The sequence below is a fragment of the Peromyscus californicus genome, unplaced genomic scaffold (assembly GCF_007827085.1).
Source record: "Peromyscus californicus insignis strain IS unplaced genomic scaffold, ASM782708v3 Scaffold_8__1_contigs__length_139910024, whole genome shotgun sequence".
NCBI classification, from domain to species: Eukaryota; Metazoa; Chordata; class Mammalia; order Rodentia; family Cricetidae; genus Peromyscus; species Peromyscus californicus.
In genome coordinates this window covers 10,453,194-10,473,441 of record NW_026294606.1, presented here as the reverse complement: position 1 = coordinate 10,473,441, position 20,248 = coordinate 10,453,194, and the positions used below count along the sequence as shown (strand labels likewise).

At 45.3% G+C, this 20,248-nt stretch overlaps 1 protein-coding gene across 3 annotated transcripts; it reads right to left on the bottom strand.

Moving 5' to 3' along the window:
• Nucleotides 1-1,999: 1,999 nt before the first annotated feature.
• On the bottom strand, nucleotides 2,000-6,530 carry Drd1 (dopamine receptor D1). Of its 3 annotated transcripts, none has more exons than XM_052728651.1 (2): nucleotides 6,398-6,530; nucleotides 2,000-5,436 (listed from the first exon to the last, which is right to left on the bottom strand). In XM_052728651.1, the coding sequence occupies exon 2, from the start codon at nucleotides 4,998-5,000 to the stop codon at nucleotides 3,660-3,662; it is 1,341 nt and encodes a 446-aa protein (XP_052584611.1). In that variant the 5' UTR covers nucleotides 5,001-5,436; nucleotides 6,398-6,530; the 3' UTR covers nucleotides 2,000-3,659. The 3 variants fall into 3 exon arrangements, with proteins under 3 accessions (XP_052584611.1, XP_052584609.1, XP_052584608.1); XM_052728649.1 differs by lacking the exon at nucleotides 6,398-6,530 and adding an exon at nucleotides 5,552-6,284; XM_052728648.1 differs by lacking the exon at nucleotides 6,398-6,530 and adding an exon at nucleotides 5,798-6,284.
• Nucleotides 6,531-20,248: the final 13,718 nt, after the last annotated feature.

Here is a 20,248-nt window from a genome sequence, read left to right as displayed (position 1 = left end):
ATCTGTAGAGCTACATCACATCTACAGAGTATCACAATCTTGTGACCCACCATGCTAATTCCTTCAAATGACCTCTGTAAGCCAGCCGTACAGACAGGCAAGCTGTACGTTCCCTAGCCCAGACCAAGCAAGCCGTTGGCTTATGATTCCTGAAATAAATTCTCTAAGATAAGGAGATTTGGTGGATTAAAATGTTGCGGGCAGATTTGATCATCATGTAGTGACAGTGTAAGGCAATTTTCTTTACCAGGAAAGCATAAAATGTCACTTGTTTCTGGAAGGGCAAATAGCTACAGCAAAAAGCAGTAGTGTCTGAGAGAATCCCAGGCCATGTGTATGCTGAAAATTAATTCTATTCCATAAAACAGTTCAGATACGTACAGAACCATTAATACTAAAGGGCAATGTGACAAAACTAACCTACAGTACCCCAGGCTTCCACACACTGCTTCATTTGAACCCTCAGTCAGTCTGGCTTGCACACTTATTCTCATCTCACAAAAGGGCACGAGGGCTTAGAGAGGCAAACATGCCCATTTCATGCTCACCCTTATTGAAAGAAGACCCTGAACTTTCTGCATTCCCAGACTCTAACTGTGGACTGGCTCGACGCGGAGGGGTTAGGATAGAAAGTGGAAATGGGGAAAATGCCAGTGCATGCCTGGGCTAGGGTCACACAAGGGTCCCCAGAGAGAATGAAGAACTGGTGCTAGGCTGAGCCTTCACCGTGGAAACCTAAGCAGAAGCTCCTCCCTTCCCGTTGATGGGCACGCTCAAGTGGGACTCACAGCACCACTTGCTTAGATCCAGAAGAAGCCAGCAGCTGGCCTGAGTGATCTTCTGGTCTAGTCACAGGCCTAAGCTCGGGCCTTCTTCTTCTTCTCTTGTTTGTTGCCATGTGTGCATTTAATGAAGGCAGATCTTTCCATGGAGAAAAAGGAGAAACTCTGAAATTGTCTCTGTCACAGTTAAGATTTTCACATATATTGAACATTATCATAACCCATCACTAGAGGTAAAAATTAAATATGAGTCTTACTACTATTTTGCTTTTATAGGTTTTCAGAACTAACACTCTTTAGGTAGTCTTGATCAATCCCAGTATCTGAGAAACACAAAGTACATCTTCTTGAAGGTGAGCAAGGTGTGCTGAATTTTATAATGATTTAAAATCACTTCTAGATACACTATTAAAGGAAGGCTCTTAGGTCAGGTTTCGATGGCTCCACAGTGACAGCCCTGCCTAAGCACTGGAGCCTGTGGCAGAGCTCCTGCCTTGAGCATGAAGATGAGCCTCCAGGAGCAAAGATATCCAGAAGTCATGAGGTATGAAGAAAAGGCACAGGGCTTTCCTGGTGCTCCTGCCAGATGTGTTCACTGAATGCCAGGGCCTGGGAGAGGTAAGCGGGCACTCTAAAGAGATGCCATCTGCTGTGTGATAATTCCAAATCATAAACTTAACCCTTAACTTCTACATCCCAGCTGCTGAGTCCTTGTCCTTCCTTGGGTTGAGGGGGAAGAGCGTTGGCAGAATCCAAGGGTGTGCCTGTTAAGCATTGGGGAAACCCCAGCCTCACAGCCCGTGTATTCTTTAGAACAGGCCATTTCTAGTTACGTTTTGAAGTAAGCACCGCTTGCATGCAGAGTGGTGGCTGACAGCCACGAAGCCACAGCCACCCAGAGCACGGCAGCCTTTTCAAAAGTTTCACTCCACTTACAAACAATCTCTTAAAAAGAAAGAGCCAAAAATGAGAAGCAGAATAATTCTTCAAGTGAACAAAGGTGGGTTTCTTTTTCAGAACACAGTTAAAATACAAAGACAGTATGAAGCAACGTTTTCCACTAAAATAATCAAAAGCGGTTTAGGGCATATACAAGAGAAATCCCCGTCTTAAGCAAGGAAGGCATATGTGAGATGTCCTTGCTTTCCTAGCTGTCAACCTGCAAGAGTCTAGCTTTTTAAAATGTGTTTAACCAATGCAACACAGCTCCATTGGGGTTGATTTGATTTCACAAAATAATTTTATTGTATGTAAGAAAGCACACAAGCAGTCGAGCTGAGAAAACATTCAAAGTACGTAAAAACACAGACCCAATGCAGGAGCTACTGTCGGCAAGCTGTTCCCTTTTCATCAGTTCATTCCACATGTTACTAACTGCTTACCAAGAACACCTTGTAAACATTTCAAAAAAAAAAAAACAAACCCAAAACAGTTGCAATGCCCCATGTGAGTCAGCGTCCTCTCATGAGGGCACTTGATGGGACTTTTTGCATTCCAGGCTATGAATGACGTGGAAACTAGTTTCAAAACCACAGAGGAAAAAAAAATAGCGTTTGTGACTAGTGATACCGATGGCTTTGAGGTGCTCAAGACCCACAGGGAAAGGGCCCCTTCTGGTCCTCCCACCAACAGAAGTATCTTATGTGACGATGAGGCACCATTCATTAGCTAGTGTACCACTAACGTTAAAGAGCTTTTTTCGAAAAGGGGGTGCTAAATTCAGATTAAAGCTCTACAAAAGGAGCCTCTTGAGCAGCCGGTTTGGTTGGATGTGGGCAGCTGAGGAACCAGTGATAAACTCTGCCCATCGGAGGGGCGGCTGTGACCCGTGAATTTACAGCTCATTCCTGCTTCAGATCTTAACCCTGGACAGCCATTTGCTTGTTTCAGAAAGCTATTTCAAGCATGAAATGAGAAATGACAGGGAGGGCCAGTTATTTTACATAAATACAAAGTGGCATATGCTCTTCCTCACCATCCAAAAACAGAAATGTAAAGTTGTATTCTTCTTGAACTGGATTTTACATAGATATTTACAGAAGTGCAAATTCACCCGGGGAAAGCCTTTGTCTTTTAAACATTCAGAACACAATGATAGTGTCTTTTAAAAAATTCTGTTCAAGTTATTTTTCGGGTGGGGAGCATTGGTGGCATTAGTCACTTCTCGTCTTGTATTTATTTGTGTCCATGTTGAGCTAACGAGCCACCACATCAGTCTTTGCTGTGTTTCTGGAAGTAATTCACAATTCAGAATCTCAGAGTCTGTGTTTGTTTCACGGGCTCATAAAGTGCTAGTACAATGGACTGTTCAGTCTCAGAAAACATTGGTTTGTTCTATTAAATATGATAAATATAGATTCACTATGATAAATTAAAATATACATATAATACAATAAATAAGTAAAACCATTATCAACAGAACATCTGTCAATTCTGAAAAGAGAAATTCCACTCTTGCTGTAAGGCTCAATTATTATTGTAGAAGTAATTAATGAAGGCATGCACCTACCTTTACAATCTGAAAACTGCTTGGACAGTTTTAGCACCTGTTTGGACACAGCAAACTCAACTCTCTCACTTCCTTCCTAGAAAGTTTTCATTTCTAAGTGAAGCTGTTTACTGTTGACTCTTTGCCCTATTTTTTTTTATCACACCCTAAGATAATAGGTTTCAAAAATGATTTCAGAGCCAAAGTCGTTTCCCTTGTGGCTCTTCATGTATCCCTAGAAAACACACTGTAATTAATGCATTTGAAAAGCTTTGTAATTGTTCAGAAGCAGCAGAAGGATCTCATGGTGGATCACAGTTCTACCAGATCTTAATTCCTTAACAGCCAGCTCTAGGGATGTCCTAGCTTCGGAGATGAGGACCCAAGACTCAGGTTGGGTGCTGTCCACTGTGTGTGACAGGTTGGATCTTCTCTAGAGAGACATCAGTGTCATAGTCCAATATGACGGATAAGGCCGGGGACAGCTTCTCCAGTGGTTTAGCTATTCCACCTGCCTCCTCCTTTTTCAGGTCCTCAGAGGAGCCCACAGCATGGGGGATCAGGTAAACCAGATTGCAGTCCTTGGAGATGGAACCTCGAGGCTCATGGTGACTGGAAAACGCCACAGCCCCATTGTTGTTGATGCTCACTGTCTCTATGGCATTATTCGTTGTAGGACAAAGTCTATAGCATCCTAAGAGGGTTGAGAATGCCTTTTGGAAATCAGCATTAAAGGCGTAAATAATGGGGTTCAAGGAAGAATTTGCCCACCCAAACCACACAAATACATCAAAGGTGATGGAATCAATGCAAAATGGCTGGGTCTCCTCAGACCCACAGAAGGGTACCATGCAGTTTGAGATGAAGAAAGGGAGCCAGCAGCACACGAACACCCCCATGATCACAGACAGTGTCTTCAGTACTTTAGTCTCTCTCTTGAAAGACATCTTAAAGGAACTTTCTGATTGAGAACATTCAACAGGGTTTCCATTACCCGTGGTGGTCTGGCAATTCTTGGCATGGACTGCTGCCCTCTCCAAAGCTGAGATGCGCCGAATTTGTTTCTGGGCAATCCTGTAGATACTGGTGTAGGTAACAATCATAATGGCTACGGGGATGTAAAAGCTTATGAGGGAGGATGAAATGGCATACGTCCTGCTCAACCTGGTGTCACAATTTTCGTCCTCAGTGTCTTCCAGGAAAGTGGAATTGTCATCCAAGGGCCACGTGGGTTTTGCCTTGTGCCAGCTTAGCTGCACTGGGATAAAGGAGATAAGAACAGATAAAGTCCATGCTACGCTAATCAGGATGAAGGCTGCCTTGGGGGTCATCTTCCTCTCATATTGGAAAGGGCTGGAAATAGCCCAGTACCTGTCCACGCTGATCACACAGAGGTTAAGGATGGATGCAGTGGAGCACATGATGTCAAAGGCTACCCAAATGTTGCAAAATGACCCAAAGGGCCAAAAGCCAGCAATCTCAGCTACAGCTTTCCAGGGCATGACCAAGACAGCCACCAAGAGATCCGACACAGCTAAAGAGATGACAAAGAAGTTGGTCACCTTGGACCGCAGGTGTCGAAACCTGATGACAGCAGCACAGACCAGGGTGTTCCCCAGGAGAGTGGACAGGATGAGCAGCGACAGGAAACAGGCCGTGAGGATGCGAAAGGAGAAATCCCTCTCCACTGCCAGCCCGGCCCCATCCATGGTAGAAGTGTTCGGAGCCATCTTCCAGACAGAAAGCACTTCCAGGTGGCTTGGCCCTCGTGTTCTCCCGCAGGCTTAGCCAGACTTCCCCTGGTCAGTCACCAGCCAGCAGCGCCTTGCCCAGCCCCAGTTGCTGCCCGGAATAAAGGACAGAGGTGTTCCATCAGGAGCTTCTCTGTAGCAATCCAAGCCATACCGGTAAAAGGACCCTTTTGCTTTCCATCTGTGTTCTGCGTTCCGTGCTCCAGGTCACTCTCCTGGGCACCGGCTGGTCCCTAGATTCCCCAAGGATAGCACCGGCTTTTCAGCACATTCTAAGTCTTCAGCTCGAGAGTCTGAGGCCTCTTCCTGGGCAATTACAGTCACTTTTCAGGGTTGCTGCCTCTTCCTCTGAGACACAGCCTAAAATACATGTATTTCTCCTCCAAGCCCCTGGCGCCACATCTCTCCAGATGCCCTAAAAAGCAAAGGAAAACACGAAGTCGTTCGCCAAGACTATGTGCAGCTCGCATGTTTACCTACGTTAAATCCCAGCTCATCATCTCCTGGGCAAGTCTGTCAAGACCACCTACCTTGCTTTGGGGTCGCCTCTCCCCAAACCCCTGGAGCTCTCACAGTGACTCGAGTCGCCCTAGCAAGTGTTCCCCAACTGATGTACAAAAATCTCTGGGCCAGATTTGGGAAAGGAATTCCAGACCAGGTACCCAGGGAAGCGGCCCCCTGCTGTCTTGGCCACCTACAGATTGCTGACCCCGGGGCTCTCGGAGTGTCCTTGGGAGAGGCACCACCAGGACCAGTCACTGGAGCAGCTTTCTGACCTGTCTGCCGGAACCCAGCGCAAGGCTCCCCTTTGGCTCCTCGATCTTAGGGCAGGACCATGAGCCTCCCCTTGCGCCACCCGCTCCTGTCAGCAGCGGCAGGAGCAGCAGGCAGGCGCAGCCGCTCCAGCGAGGACACCGGCCGGCTGGGTTCCAGCGGGGCACAGCCCACCCCGCCTCCGCGTCCCCTCCCGGCCCTGGGGATGGGCTGAGCTTGACAGGCAGAGTGGCGGGCGACAGCCACACGTGGTTCCCCGATGGCGCAGCAGGATCAGGGTTGTGGGACGCCTACGTGATCGCCTTGCCCCCTCTGGCTACCTCGCCCACCGGGGAACCCTGACACAAGACAGAGCCCAAGGGACAAATTTTGGCGTTCAAATCTTCAGTAAACCAAACTTGGGTCCTGCACTCAGCGCCTCTTCAGGTCAACCCCAAGTTCCACCCAAAGCTCTGTGTCAGAGCCGACCCTGCCCACACCCACGCCCCCAACAAGCCCTGGATAGCTGCCCGCTGCGCGTCACTGCGCTGTCTCCGAGTGCTCTGCAAGTGGGGTCCGAGGAGCCCCGGGACGGGGGGGGGGGCGGGGGGGGCGGTGCTCACCGCTCCGGGAGGCCACACTCCGCGACTCTGCCAAGCCTGCGCCAGCTCCGGGTTCGCTCGCTCCGTTCTCCGCCCGCCAAGGCGCTTCTGCGGTCAACTCACGAGTGCAGCCCGTGACCCGCGCCCCGCAAGCACCCCAAACACGGTGCCACATGCTCAGCGGGCACCTGGCGCCCCCTGCCGGCGCCTATGGTTTCTGCACCCCGCCTGCGCCCTAACAGGAGCAGATCACAGAAACATTAGCCTATGTATCCCTAAGATTCAGGGCCTAGACCCTGCTTTTCCCTGTCCCCGACTGCCAGAATCTGGAAGATTAGAGGCACGGTCTTCCACACTCTGAGCTCCCTCACCTTAAATACCTCTAAAACTTACAGAAGTAGGAAGTCCCTTTGGCTAACATTATTCACTGAGCCAGAATTTCCCCCTTTGTGCCCACTGTGTGCCAGGGCTGGAGCAGCAGTGAGAACAATGTGCCAGCTTACTCTGTAAGTGAGCAGAGACCAGGCATGAACTCAAAAGCTTCTGCGCCCCCCACCCCCATCAAACATACACACACACACCTTATGACGTTCAACATCTTGCAAAACTCCTTCCTCACAGGCTTGCACATCTCTAGCTCAACTGTGTGGAAAATGATGCTCAGAAAAGTGTGTGGCTTGCTCGAAGTCAACTCATCAGCTAATGAGGATGGTGACCTGGCTGCCTGGCTGCCGCTTGCATGCTCCTCAGCATGACCACGTCTAGTATGTAGTCCATGACCTGAACACTTACCACAGGGGTAAAGTGGAAACGGAAATGGCTGGCGCCGGGAAATGTGACAGTGCATAGATGCGCCGTCAGAGCGCCTTCCTATCTCAGTGAAAAGAGATTAACCATGAAACTGGGAAGTCACTCTGCCTGGACTCTCGGGCTTACTGATGAGGAATGCTGTAAGGATTAAATGAGATGCTTATTTCATAAGGCTCAGGGCTCCAGATACGGACCCAGTCAGCCCTTCATGGGCAGAAATCCTTCAGAGATCATTTTTTAAAAAGAGTAGTCTTGTCTCCATGAGAACCACACACCACAGTGAATGCCAACGTTTTCTCTAAATAACCTAAAGAGCAATCTTAATTAGCCACCAGAAATCTGATTTTGGATTTAGGTGCAATACTCATATGATTGACACAGATGCTCCTCCACTTGGGCTCACAGTTTTACCCTCCCACCGACAACCTAGCACGACTAGCAATCAGACATATGCCCCGAGAACCACATGCCTTCAGAGTAGCAGTTTTCAGCCTACAGGTCGTGACCCCCACAGGTGTTGCATATCAGATATTTACATTTCAGTTTATAACAGTAGCAAAATTATTTATGAAGTAGCAATGAAGTAGTTTTATAGTTGGGGGTCACCACTACATGAGGAACTGTATTAAAAGGCTGCAGCGTTAGGAAGATTGAGAACCACTTGCTTTCGAGCCTTAAGCCAGCACAGGGCAGCACCCCCAAGTTTCATCCCTGTGGCAGTCATCCTTTCAGCAACTGGAACTTTATTTCACCATACTTTCTCCCCTTCTTACCAGAACACACAAACTAGGGATGTTTCTAGTCCACGATGGCCGTGTGAGTCTGGAATGGTGTGACCCCGCAAGCATCTGAAATAAGCAAGATAAGGACGATCGAAAGCATGGGAAGCCTTGGGCTCCTCTGGGGCAGGATGGGGCACACTGGAGGAGGAAAGGCTCCCTTGGGGAGGGAAAGTGCTCCTCTAGCTAGCACTTGAGGACCAGGTGACAACACAGTAACATTGGGGGGGGAGGGGCTCTACAGTAACACTGTAGCAACAGAAGCTGGAGATGACAATGTGCCTCAAGGCAATTTGAGGGGTAGAAATTCCCCTCGTGGCTGCCTTTGAGAGGTGTCCCCAAGCCAACAACCCTGGAAATAACATCTGTTCTTCAAGTTAAAAGTAGGACGACAACCATAACAAGGCTGTCTCAGGTGGCATTGTATTGCCTGCCACACCAGTCCCCAGCAAAAGTGTTCATGTAAACTGGGAGGAAAGACTGCTCATGGTGCCCTGGACAGCCTTCGTTTCTTTCAACATCAGCAGCTTCTCTAGCAGAGAGATCTCTGATTTAAAATGTCTCTAAGTTATTAAAAACCAGCCCCAAACCTGTGTCAGGTGTTATTTCCCTACCACAAGAAAATGTCAGCCATTTGCAATGTCAAAACATCAAGTTGCCCTCTTTCCTGTATCAAAACCAGCAAATAGAAGATGCTTGGAACAGCAGAGAACGGAGAAGAAGCAATGTACTCCTGAAGGGTTGATTTGTTTCTCATCCATGGGAAACAAGAGTGTTAGATTGTCTCCCAGTGGTTCTGTAATTCAGAAACAGACACCTAGGACCCTTTCCTGCCAGCTTAGCTTACTGGCATGTGAATGCAATCGCTAAGTGAACAGGGAATAAAGGATCGCTGGAATTGCAGGATTTCACTGTGCACGGTGTGAACGTCAGTGGATCCCAAAGTTTGGCTAGAGATTTGGGGTTTTTCTGTTTTGTTTCCCCCCTCCCCCTCAGAGTCAGGGTGAAGCAAAACCTTCCATTTTGTTCTTTAAAAATCTCCCTGCAAACAGTAAGAACATGAATATAAATGCACACGGATATTAGCATTCGATCTTGCTGGGAATGTAGACACAAACACAAAAGCATCTTTGTGTCCCGAGTCAGCATGTCTTTGAAGCTATACTGTGATTTATGCACAGTGAGGAGGTAGAGGTTAAAAAGACGTTTGCAGTAACTTTTTTATTTGGAGATTGTAAAAGTCAGTGAATATAGAAGGCGCTGTCAGACAACTGGACTGTCAAGTGTTCTCAAATGATGTATGCAGGCAGCTTTGGGGTTATTAAAAGTAGCTTTATACCTAAAATGATTGCTCACAGTGTTAGTGAAGAGAATAGATAGCTTGGTCTTCAGCAAGTAACTAGAATGCTTGTTATATACAATAATCCCGAATCCTGTTTTCCTCTTCCATAGCTGTCATACAACTTTAAATCAATACATGTCCCTTTGGGTAGGTATTGACAGCTAGAGTGCACACAATATTTTGTTATGGTTCTCTGGTTCTTTTTCCTCTTTTAGAGGCTTAGCTGATTTTGGTTTTGGTTTTTGAGATGCTAGGAATTGAACCTAAGACCTCTCACACGCTAGGCAAGCACACTACCACTAAGCCACTTTCCAGACCTTGAATCGTTTTGTAATGACACTACATCTCCTTTATCATTTTGTTTCTTTATAACCCATTGTTATGGTCATGATACCTTCTGAGTTTGCATCATAGAGATACAGAAATCCATCTTCTCACAGCCTACCTTCAAGTGATAGATTAGCCCATACATACATAAGGACAATAAAATGGCATTCTTCCAGGTCTCCTCAAACATTTATACCTCAAAAGTTGGACATTTTTTTAACTCTCAGGGTCCTATAGTTACCCAGAAACAGTTTGATCTTTTCAGATCTAGTGTTGAAGATTGAGTAGAACAGGACAATTGTTGATCCAAGGCTATTATAATATAATGGAGATGAGATGGTTCTTCTGTGCCCCTCTGCCCTATGCCCCGTGAGTTGTGGGGTTTTCGAGTCTGACTGTTGGTAACAGGCACTGTCCGTGGGGCCTTTGTGAGTGTCCGTCAAATTCTCCTTTACATTTTCTCATTCTAATGCAGTGGTTAGTTCTCTGATGGACTCAAAAAAGGGTCTCTGAAGATATAGATACTCTCTCCCTCCCTCCCTCCTCCCTCCCTCCCTCCCTCCCTCCCTCCCCCTCCTTTCCTCCCCTTTGCAATTTCTAGCTATTTGCTTTTTGATTTTCTTCAATTTGGAGACTGCCCCATGGGCAGGAACTTCTCTTGAAGCAGGAAGTGAATGTACCTGTCCATATTTTTCTTCAATTTGGAGAGTCTCCCAGACTGCCCCATGGGCAGGAACTTCTCTTGAAGCAGGAAGTGAATGTACCTGTCCATATTATCTCCCTGGTCTCTCATCTTGGGGGAATCCCTCTCCTCCCTCAATTCCTGTCTGGAGGAACTTCACTGTCCTTTCTTGTCTGATGTCAAGAAGTCAGGAAATACCTCAATTTTTACATTTATTCTTGACATTTTTTTTATTTTCAACCTAAAAGACAAAAGATTCTTGGCAGGCAAAGGCAGCTGGAGTTGGGGGTGGACAACATGACTCAGGAATACTGGGGGATGTCTTTCTGTACACTGTGACTATACATTGTTCTCATTGGTTAATAAATAAGTTGCTTTGGCCTATGGCAAGGCAGCTTAGAGGCAGGCAGGAAATCCAAGGAGAGAGTCAGGAAAGAGAAAGGGAAGTCTAGAGAGACACGAGCCAGCTGCCAAAGGAGCAACATGCAATGGGGACACAGGTAAAGCCACAGAAAACATGGCAATACATAGATTAATAGACATGAGTTAAAGAACTAGCTAGCCAGAAGCCTGCCATAGGCCATACTGCTGTGGGATGTTCTGTATAGCAAATGTGTTGCTGATTAGTCAATAAATCAAACACTGATTGGCCATTGGCTAGGCAGGAAGTATAGGCGGGACAAGGAGGAGAATAAAGCTGGGAAGTGGAAGGCTGAGTCAGAGAGACACTACCAGCCACCACGATGACAAACAGCATGTGAAGATGCCGGTAAGCCACGTGCCACGTGGCAAGGTATAGATTTATAGAAATGGCTTAATTTAAGCTGTAAGAACAGTGAGCAAGAAGCCTGCCACAGCCCATACAGTTTGTAACCAATATAAGTCTCTGTGTTTACTTGGTCGGGGTCTGAGCAGCTGTGGGACTGGCAGGTGAGTGAGATTTGCCCTGACTGTGGGCCAGGCAGGAAAACTCAAGCTACAAATGGCGCCCCAACATGGGGCAAGAGTTTCCACCTAAAAACTGAGAAAAAAGATTCTGAAACGGAGCTAAAAACAGCTTCCTAATTGTCTCTCTCAAATGAGCGGCAGCTGCTGGTTTGAGCTACTGGTGGGTTCCTGGAGTGTGCACTCGACCTGCAGTATGGCGGGAATGAGGCCTCTGCAAGTGGCACATTAAGCTGCATGGTGGATTTAGCCTTTGCTAGTACAAAACAAAAAAAGGTTTCTGGGCTACACACTGCTTGGATAAAAGCATAGACCCACGATAGCTCCCAGAGCTGACAGTAAACCACCACCATGTTGGGAAGCTGAGGTGGGCGGAACTAGCAGCCACAACTGCTGCAGTTTAAAGCAATAGATTCACAATAAGACAGATTCAGATGTAATAGTTTACAATGTGTGTAAAATGTACGTAGGCTTGAAAGAGACTAAAAAGGTGATATATACAGTTATATAAACAAATACATAGTTTAAAAAAATAAAGTCTTTAAAGAGACAGTAAAATTAATATAGAAAATAAGCTACATAAAGATGAATATTACACAGAGAATCTGGATTGTGTTGTCTTTGGGATTCTTAACTGCAGAGAGATATTTGATTGTAAAGGAAGCTGAGTTAAACCAATATGTATATTGTAAAGATACCTTGACTTCAAAATTTGGATGTAAGGATATGTTACTTTGGAAAGGAGACTCTGCTTTTGTTTCCACAGAAAGCCAGAGGCTATGGATTTGTTCCAGATTAAGATACATCAGGTTTGACCAGCCAAGACCACCTGAAAGGTCTCCGATGGCACCATGGCCCAGATGATCCAACATCCAGAACCGTTTCAAGGCGACTGGCTCAGACGATACACCCTCACGGACTACTCCATAATCCTAAAATTTTCTTTGTGTCCCCATAAGATACAGCACCCCCCTCCAGCAGGAAGTAGTAAGAGAAGCTATGCCCAAATTCCCAAGTTATGTGTAATTTTACTTTGTTAAGGTTAAAATCTTCCTTTTTGGAAAAAAAAGGGGGGGGGGGAAGTGCTGTGGGATGTTCTGTATGGCAAATGTGTTGCTGATTAGTCAATAAATCAAACACTGATTGGCCATTGGCTAGGCAGGAAGTGTAGGCAGGACAAGGAGGAGAATAAAGCTGGGAAGTGGAAGGCTGAGTCAGAGAGACACTGCCAGCCACCACGATGACAAACAGCATGTGAAGATGCCGGTAAGCCATGAGCCACATGGCAAGGTATAGATTTATAGAAATGGCTTAATTTAAGCTGCAAGAACAGTTAGCAAGAAGCCTGCCACGGCCATACAGTTTGTAACCAATATAAGTCTCTGTATTTACTTGGTCGGGTCTGAGCGCCTGTGGGACTGGCAGGTGAGAGAGATTTGCCCTGACTGTGGGCCAGACAGGAAAACTCAAGCTACACCATACAGTTTGTAAATAATATTAAGCCTCTGTGTGTTTACTTGGGTCTGAGCGGCTGTGGAACTGCAGGTAAGAGAGATTTGTCTGAACTGTGGCAGGGCCAGGCAGGACCTGAGAAACCTTTGGACTACATCCTGGGGACTAAACTCAGGTTGTCTGACTGAGCAGCAAGTGTCTTTATCCCCTAAGCCATCTTACTGTCCCACGCATTTTTTTATACTCACAACTTCTACCATCTCATGATCTTGGCCTGCTATTACATAGTTTCTAGCCCTGGCCCCATTGTGGTAATGACACCTCAGTTCTCCATCTCCCATCCAAATCCCTTAGTTTTGAGAGCTGAAGAATCTTGTTTGGCCTAACCTGGCTTTGGGGGGTTAGGAGCATAGTCATTGATAAGAGATGCCACCATTGCAAATATCAGCATGTAGTCTATAAATATCTTGGAGTGTCTGTCACTGGCCAGCTGCTAGTCTATGTGCTAAACCACAGCCATATGAAAGCAAATATCTCTATGACCATGGAGTTTGCCCTTCAGTGTTAAATGATAGCTACCTTTTGCACACACAGTACAGTGTGGTTCATTTTTCCTTCTTGTTTAAAAAAGCAAAGAATGAGCTTAGTTTAAAAAAAAAGAAAGAAAGAGAAGGAAGACCTAAGCCAAAGTAAAATAAATGTTAATTCACAAAAATTATTTTCACTGTGTTCAGAAACTATTTCAGTCACCACAGAGAGCTTTTGGTGACCGCTTATGGACAATATGGTGTCTAACGGGAGTCTTTGCAAACATATTGCTGAATAGGACTGTTCAGGCTGGAAATGACTGCTCTGTGGAGAAACTAAAGCTACGAGAGTTTCCACTGGGCCCAAAAGATACATGACAGTCCCCAGAGAGACCCTTCAGTTCGGGAAGCAATTCCTGCACCAAGGCCTTTCCCACGGTTCCTTTGGAAGTTGTGGAACCTTAGGAGGTGGAGTTTCGCTGCAGGAAGTAGGTCATTGGGGTGGACCTTGAGGTCTTGAAAACCACTTCTGTGGCAGGTCTGCTCACTGCTTCCTGGTTGCTGAGAAACAAGCAAGCAGCTGTCTCGTGTTCTCACTGACATGCAGTAGCAGACGGCATTCCTTCCCTCCAGGATGAACTATGTCCCCTCACGCCACTGGCCAAAATAAACCTCTTATTCCTCAAGGTGCTTCTCCCTGGGAATTTGATTACCATGACGAGAAAGTAATCTATGCATAGACTCGCAGTGGAAGGGCAGGCCTGGGGCTGAAGACTGAGTTCATCAACAACTGCTGTGAGAAACCAGGTCTCTCCTTTCTGGCTTCCTGTATCTATACCTGCACATGCTATTTACCACACAAGACCATGAGGAGCAGATGAAATCTCTGGAACACCGAGGAAGTAGGGACGGATCTGGAAATGTCACTTTCCTCACCCTGTCCTAGCAAAGGTTGCCTTTCAATTGTGCATTTGTTGGGTTTGGGCAGCTGCCTGCTCTTTGCTGAATACATTCTCTTGGTATAATAAAGCAGCCTGCTTACCCTTGCTTTGGGGTAGACTCGTGGCCTGAGGTAGGGTAACCAGGTGCTTCCTCCCTGAGAAGAACAGGAAAGACAGAAAACTTTGATTGAATGAGAAGTCGTGTGCCCCATCAATGTCAGCTTGACCAGGCTGCTTCTGCTCTGAGACTCTGCATGTGGCTTTTGCTTACAGACACTCTGCACTCTGAGCACTTTGCTTCCTGTCCATTTCCAAGTCACTCTCTCCACCTGATGTGACCATCCAGTGAAGTCCCTTGTGCTTAGCATAGCCATGGTGAATTTCTGTGGCTCATACCCATAAAGTGCTCTCTGATCAGAAGGAGGAGGAAGAAGGGCATATGCCATGCTTTACTTTTATTTAAATGAACTTTGGCCATTGTTTTCGTTTGCCTAGGCAGCAAAGAGAAAAATTGAGTACAATGAGTCCCAGGATTCTCCCCTGACAGATTAGCCTAAGTAATTTACATGGTAACGCCATCTTCCCACTCTCATTTATAAACTTCCATTCTTGACAACGAACATATGCAATAGAATAAACAAACAAGCAGTGTATCAGCTACCTGTGTTTGGCCCCTGTACACAGCTACTATTGTGGAAAGAAAGTTCTCATTAATGGAGGTCTGTGGTGGCTGGTGGTGATGAGCCCATCACAATGTGAGTGTGCTTCGTATTGCAGAAGCAATGCTTCAAGAGATTAACATGGTAAATTTTGTGTTATTTTACCACAATAAGAAAAAAAGGGAACTGAACCAGCAACCGTGGTCTCCGGAGTGACTCCCTATTGGATGTTGTTGCTGCAGCCCCCAGGGCATTCCTGCTAGTCTGTAAGGCCTGGTGGACCTGAATGCCTTGTGGCCTATGGACTCCTCATCACCTGCACAAGGAAGCCCTCTTGTGGCCTGAGTCATCTGGTGTAGGCTCATTTTTGCCAAAGAACATCTGGAAAACTGCCTCCTACAAGATGTGGCAGAAGCTACTAAGCAAAGATCGTCCTTAATTTATTCTTTACAACAATAACAGCTGCCATGTGCTGCACACCCCTTCCAGGTTCTGTTTACACCAATGTCTGGCCCCTCGCTCCAGGTCACTCACCCTGTCTGTTCAGCTCCTCCACACTTAAGATTTCTTGGGTTTCACACTTACCGTTTTGTCTGGGTTTCTCTTTCCCTGGGTGACATGTACACACCACAGCCCAGGGACAAGTCAAAACCACCAACCTGCAAGGTCCTGGGTTTGGGCCATGACATAATATTCCATAAGAATCCTGTGTGGGTGGGAAGATTGGGAGATAAAAGGGGAATATGTCTGCACAAAGTAACAGAATGAAGTCACTGGTTAAGTCCTGTCTAGTCCTTTAAGACTCTGTGGGCCTCAATCTCCAGGATGTTAGTCCATCTTCCATTGCTACAATGAATATCTAAGATCAGGTTTTTTTCAGACAGAACAGAGATCTAATTATCTCACGATCCTGGAGATTCGGGACATGGGGGACTTGGCTCTAGGGAGGGGACTTCTGGCTCTATCATAATGGGACAGGTCTGAAGGTGGGAGTGTGTGCAAGAAAGAAAGTTCATGTGATGAGACAGAAAGTGAGAGAGTCGAGGCCCAGGCTCGCTCTTTTTCACAGCTCATTTTTTCAGGAACTAACTGGACCTCCCTAAGAGCCACATTAATCCTTCCCTAGGCTGATGCCCTAGGACCTGCTGGCCTCCCACCAGGCTTCATCTCCTAGAGGTTCTACTGTCTTAGCATGGCACACTGGAGCCTTAAACCTTTGGGGACACAATAAAGCCGTATCGACAGCAATCGTTGACTATAGCAGAGTAACTATTCTATCAAGCACTAGAGAGTCAAAACTAACTCCTCAAACACACAGATTCAGACAAGAAGTCAACATTACTTTTTTTAATTAGAATTTTTTGACTCCTTGGAAGTGTGAAAAATAAATTCATAAACTGAAACAAAACAGTCTTCATATCAGCACACATTATTCTTAAAGCCAGATTGAGCATATAATTAATGTATAAGATTCAATGGCAGGGCAAGAGGTCATTAAGTTAACTTACAAATTATAGAATTAATTAGTTGTATGAAACTACATCAAAGCAAAGCCAATTCCCGAAAGATGAAGGTTTCTGAATCAAAGCCAGTGTAAAAATGTTTTATTTTCATCCCAGTGTAATAAATGTCATTATTACTGCTCATATTTGTTAAAATGGAGTACATACAAAAAAATCAAAGCTAAAATCAAAACAGTGGGAAGAAGATACCGTTCCGTTAGTGCCCTCTATGGACTGACTCTGATGCGTGTTTCATATTGACCTATTTCAAACATGAAGACACCACTTTTCATCAACCTGCCTGAGATCACTAATAAGAGGCAAGAATGATTAAAGAAACTGTTTCTCTATAATCCACACACACACACATGCACACACACACACATGCACACACACACACACACACACACACACACAGTCTCCAGGTAAATCTGGATATTTATAACTTGTGACTGTAATAGCTATGATTTTTTTTTTCCTGAGACAGGGTTTCTCTGTGTAGCCCTGGCTGTCCTGGAACTCACTCTGTAGACCAAGCTGACCTCAAAGTCACAGAGATCAGCCCACTTCTGCCTCCTGAGTGCTGGAATTAAAGGCCTGCACCACCACACTCGGCACAATGAATTTCTTAAAAGGAAATACGAGAAAACACAGACTATGAACACCTTTTGATTAGAGAGAAGAGTCAAAGCTTCCCACACCTGTCACAGAATCTGTAGCCAAAGCAGCAAACAGGCTCAAAATTGCACTTTAAAGCTCTGGCTTATGCGGATAACATTGACATTACCGCCTCACCTCTGCCACAGGCATGGTGGAATTACAGCAGATGCTGAACATACTCGTACCAAGCCTCTCCTGGCTTCCTCCTCTGTTCTTTAGGGGATAGAGTTTCAAAGCACATTTCCCAGATTCCTTTGCAGTAGAGCTACAGGTGAGTGACCAGTTCTAGCTTGTCTTAGCCATCACTCACTGGCATATGACCCTGAGCAACACAATGTGAAGTTACTAGCAGATGCAGGCTCCCCTGGTCACCTGTGTAGCTGACATACCAGCTGCATGGTACTCAGTGATAAACTGCTGCACTGTTTCCATTAGGGTCAGCCTTGATACAACTGGCTGTTTCTCTCGACTGTGCATACATGATTCTTAACCATTATGCAGGTTTGCAAAATACTTACATCCTTTAGCAAACTCAGTGATATCGACCCTGAGAGAAGAATCTGCTGTTGCAATGAAAACTCTGCAGGATGGTATTACTGGAGCACACTGAACAAAACTAATGGATCCGTGTGTCCAAAATAAATGGCAGATGACTAGGACCCTTCCGTATGGCCCTTCACCTTACAGCCTCTGCAGCATGGTAACACAAGGTGGGGCATCAGGCAGTCGCACATGCTGGTCCCTTTCCATACCTCTTCTTCCAGTTCATCCTTTGACCCTCAGTTAATCTGTGCCCTATTCCCAGAATCCTCCCCAGTACATACCCAGGATGGACCAGTTCCTTCCTCTAGGCCTGTCTTCTGCTGAGATCACTTGCTTCTAGTCTTTTGATCTCTTCCTCCTTCAGTTTGAATATCTTGATTTGGGGACTGTGTCTAACTCACCCCAATGTTACCAACACCCTAAACTCAGTCTCACCTAAGATAAACATCTGAGAACATCATGATTGACGTGGGACACTAGGAAACTGAAAGTCTAGGGTTTGAGGTGCAGGCCAAGCTGCATTCCAGCTACAAGCGAACCTATTTTCATCATTTTTTTTATTACTCTTTCGAAATAAGGTTTATCAGGATGCATATTTTATACAGCAAAGCTCTATGCGCATGGCATGAATTACCGCCCAGAGTCACAAGCCTGGTGTGTGACAACTTTGGGCTATCTCGCCTTAATAATAACTTAGTTGCCAACATTCAAAACATTAGAAAACTTTGCATCAAAAATCCTGATTTATGAATTCTGTAGGAGCAAATCAGAAAAGATGACCACATAAATCCCTTATTCCCTTGGTAACACCGTGTACACCCAGTCCTCGGGTGGTGGGAGTGCCATCTTCACTTGGCCCAGAACCATGTCCTCTGTGGACCTTGCACACCCAGTCCTCGGGTGGTAGGAGAGCCATGTTCACTTGGCCCAGAACCATGTCCTCTGTGGCTCTTATTATCATGACCCTGCTCAGCCTCTGAGCCTTGACCTCCCATCTGTGATATTGATTAACTTTGTGTGTGCTAGTTAGTATGAGATCTAGTCTGTGCTGCTAAGGACATTTAACACAGCGAGACAGACCTATTTACTTTCACTGCATGTAGACTAATCTTCTAAGAAAGTTAAATTGCTTTAATATAATGCTTTTAAAAATTCCTTATAAACAACATTTTTGGTTATTATTGACCTAACTTCATTTAAATCTTTCTTACAAGATTTGCCTTTTTTGCCAAGTTCTTTTCTTTTTTCAGATTTATTTATTTGTTTGTTTGTTTGTTTGCTTGTTTATTTTATGTATATGAGTACTCTATCTGAAAGTATGACTTAATGCCAGAAGAGGGCACTAGATCCCAATATAGATGGTTGTGAGCCACCATGTATGTGGTTGCTGGGAATTGAACTCTGGAAGAGCAGCCAGTGCTCTTAACAGCTGAGCCATCTCTCCAGCCCATAAGATTTACTCATATGAGATCTTTTATATCTATCTATCTATCTATCTATCTATATATATATATATATATATCAGATAAATTATGGGTATAATTTATAAACATAAACATCATATATTTCTTTTAAAAAGCATCTCAAAACCATAAAAATCAAGTAACATTTCTATTGAGTTTTATCATGTTGCATCTGTCAGATTCTTGATTATATAGAGCATATTGTAGTAATATTAAGTCTGATAACCAATGGACATAGAGACTCTAAATCTAATAATTTTGTTAGATTTTTATGAAAAATACTGATTCTATCTCAATAATTTCATAGTATGTATGCATAACAATTTATATCTTAAAATATCTAACCTCATAACAACATTTATAACAAAATGCATAATCTATTAGCACTGGATTAACACGAGTGACAACTTTATCATTCCTAGAGCAAAAATAGTTCATCCCAACATCAACAAAATACACATATATTTCCTGTGGAGAAGGAAAAGCCCAGAAGCAGTGTAAAGCCACTTCTACAAATAGACCAGTTCTTCAGCTTTTTTACCTTGGTGACAGTCCTGTTATAATTAGAGGAAATTGCTCATCACAGTACATGCCCAGCTCATGGTGGGCACCCAATTACTGCCAGGCTCCTCCTATCTGTAAGGCTCTGCTGAATTGCTGGACCCAGAACCTTTAGGCGTCTCCATCACTTGAGGGAAAACAACCAATCAACGGCACAAACACAGAATCAGATGGAATTCTCTGCAGCTCTTCACATGAGGACAGGCACCTTCCCCCCAGGGTCACCTGTACAGCTCCTGTCGCCCCTCCCTTTTTACCTGCTGACATTTGCTGCCTTCTAATATGCAGATAGCCCTGCCTGCCAACTCATTGAAAAAACAAAACACTCAGACATAGGTCTTTGGAAATGGTAATGAAGTGGAAAACAAAACACACCCAGCCTCCTGCCACCTCAACAAGTTCAAGGCTGGATAAGGATATATTTATTATATGATTGTTTTAGGGCAAATCAGCCATCCTGTCTTTCTTCAAATTGACCAGTCATCATCAAACAGGGTTCTCTCTCCCTCTCTCTCTCTCTCTCTCTCTCTCTCTCTCTCTCTCTCTCTCTCTCTCCCTCCCTCCCTCCCTCCCTCCCTCCCTCCCTCCTTGCCCCCTGCCCCCTGCCTTCCCACCTCTTTCCCTCTCTCCTTTCCTTCATCCATCATGTGGCACCTCATTTATCTACGTGTCTATAGTC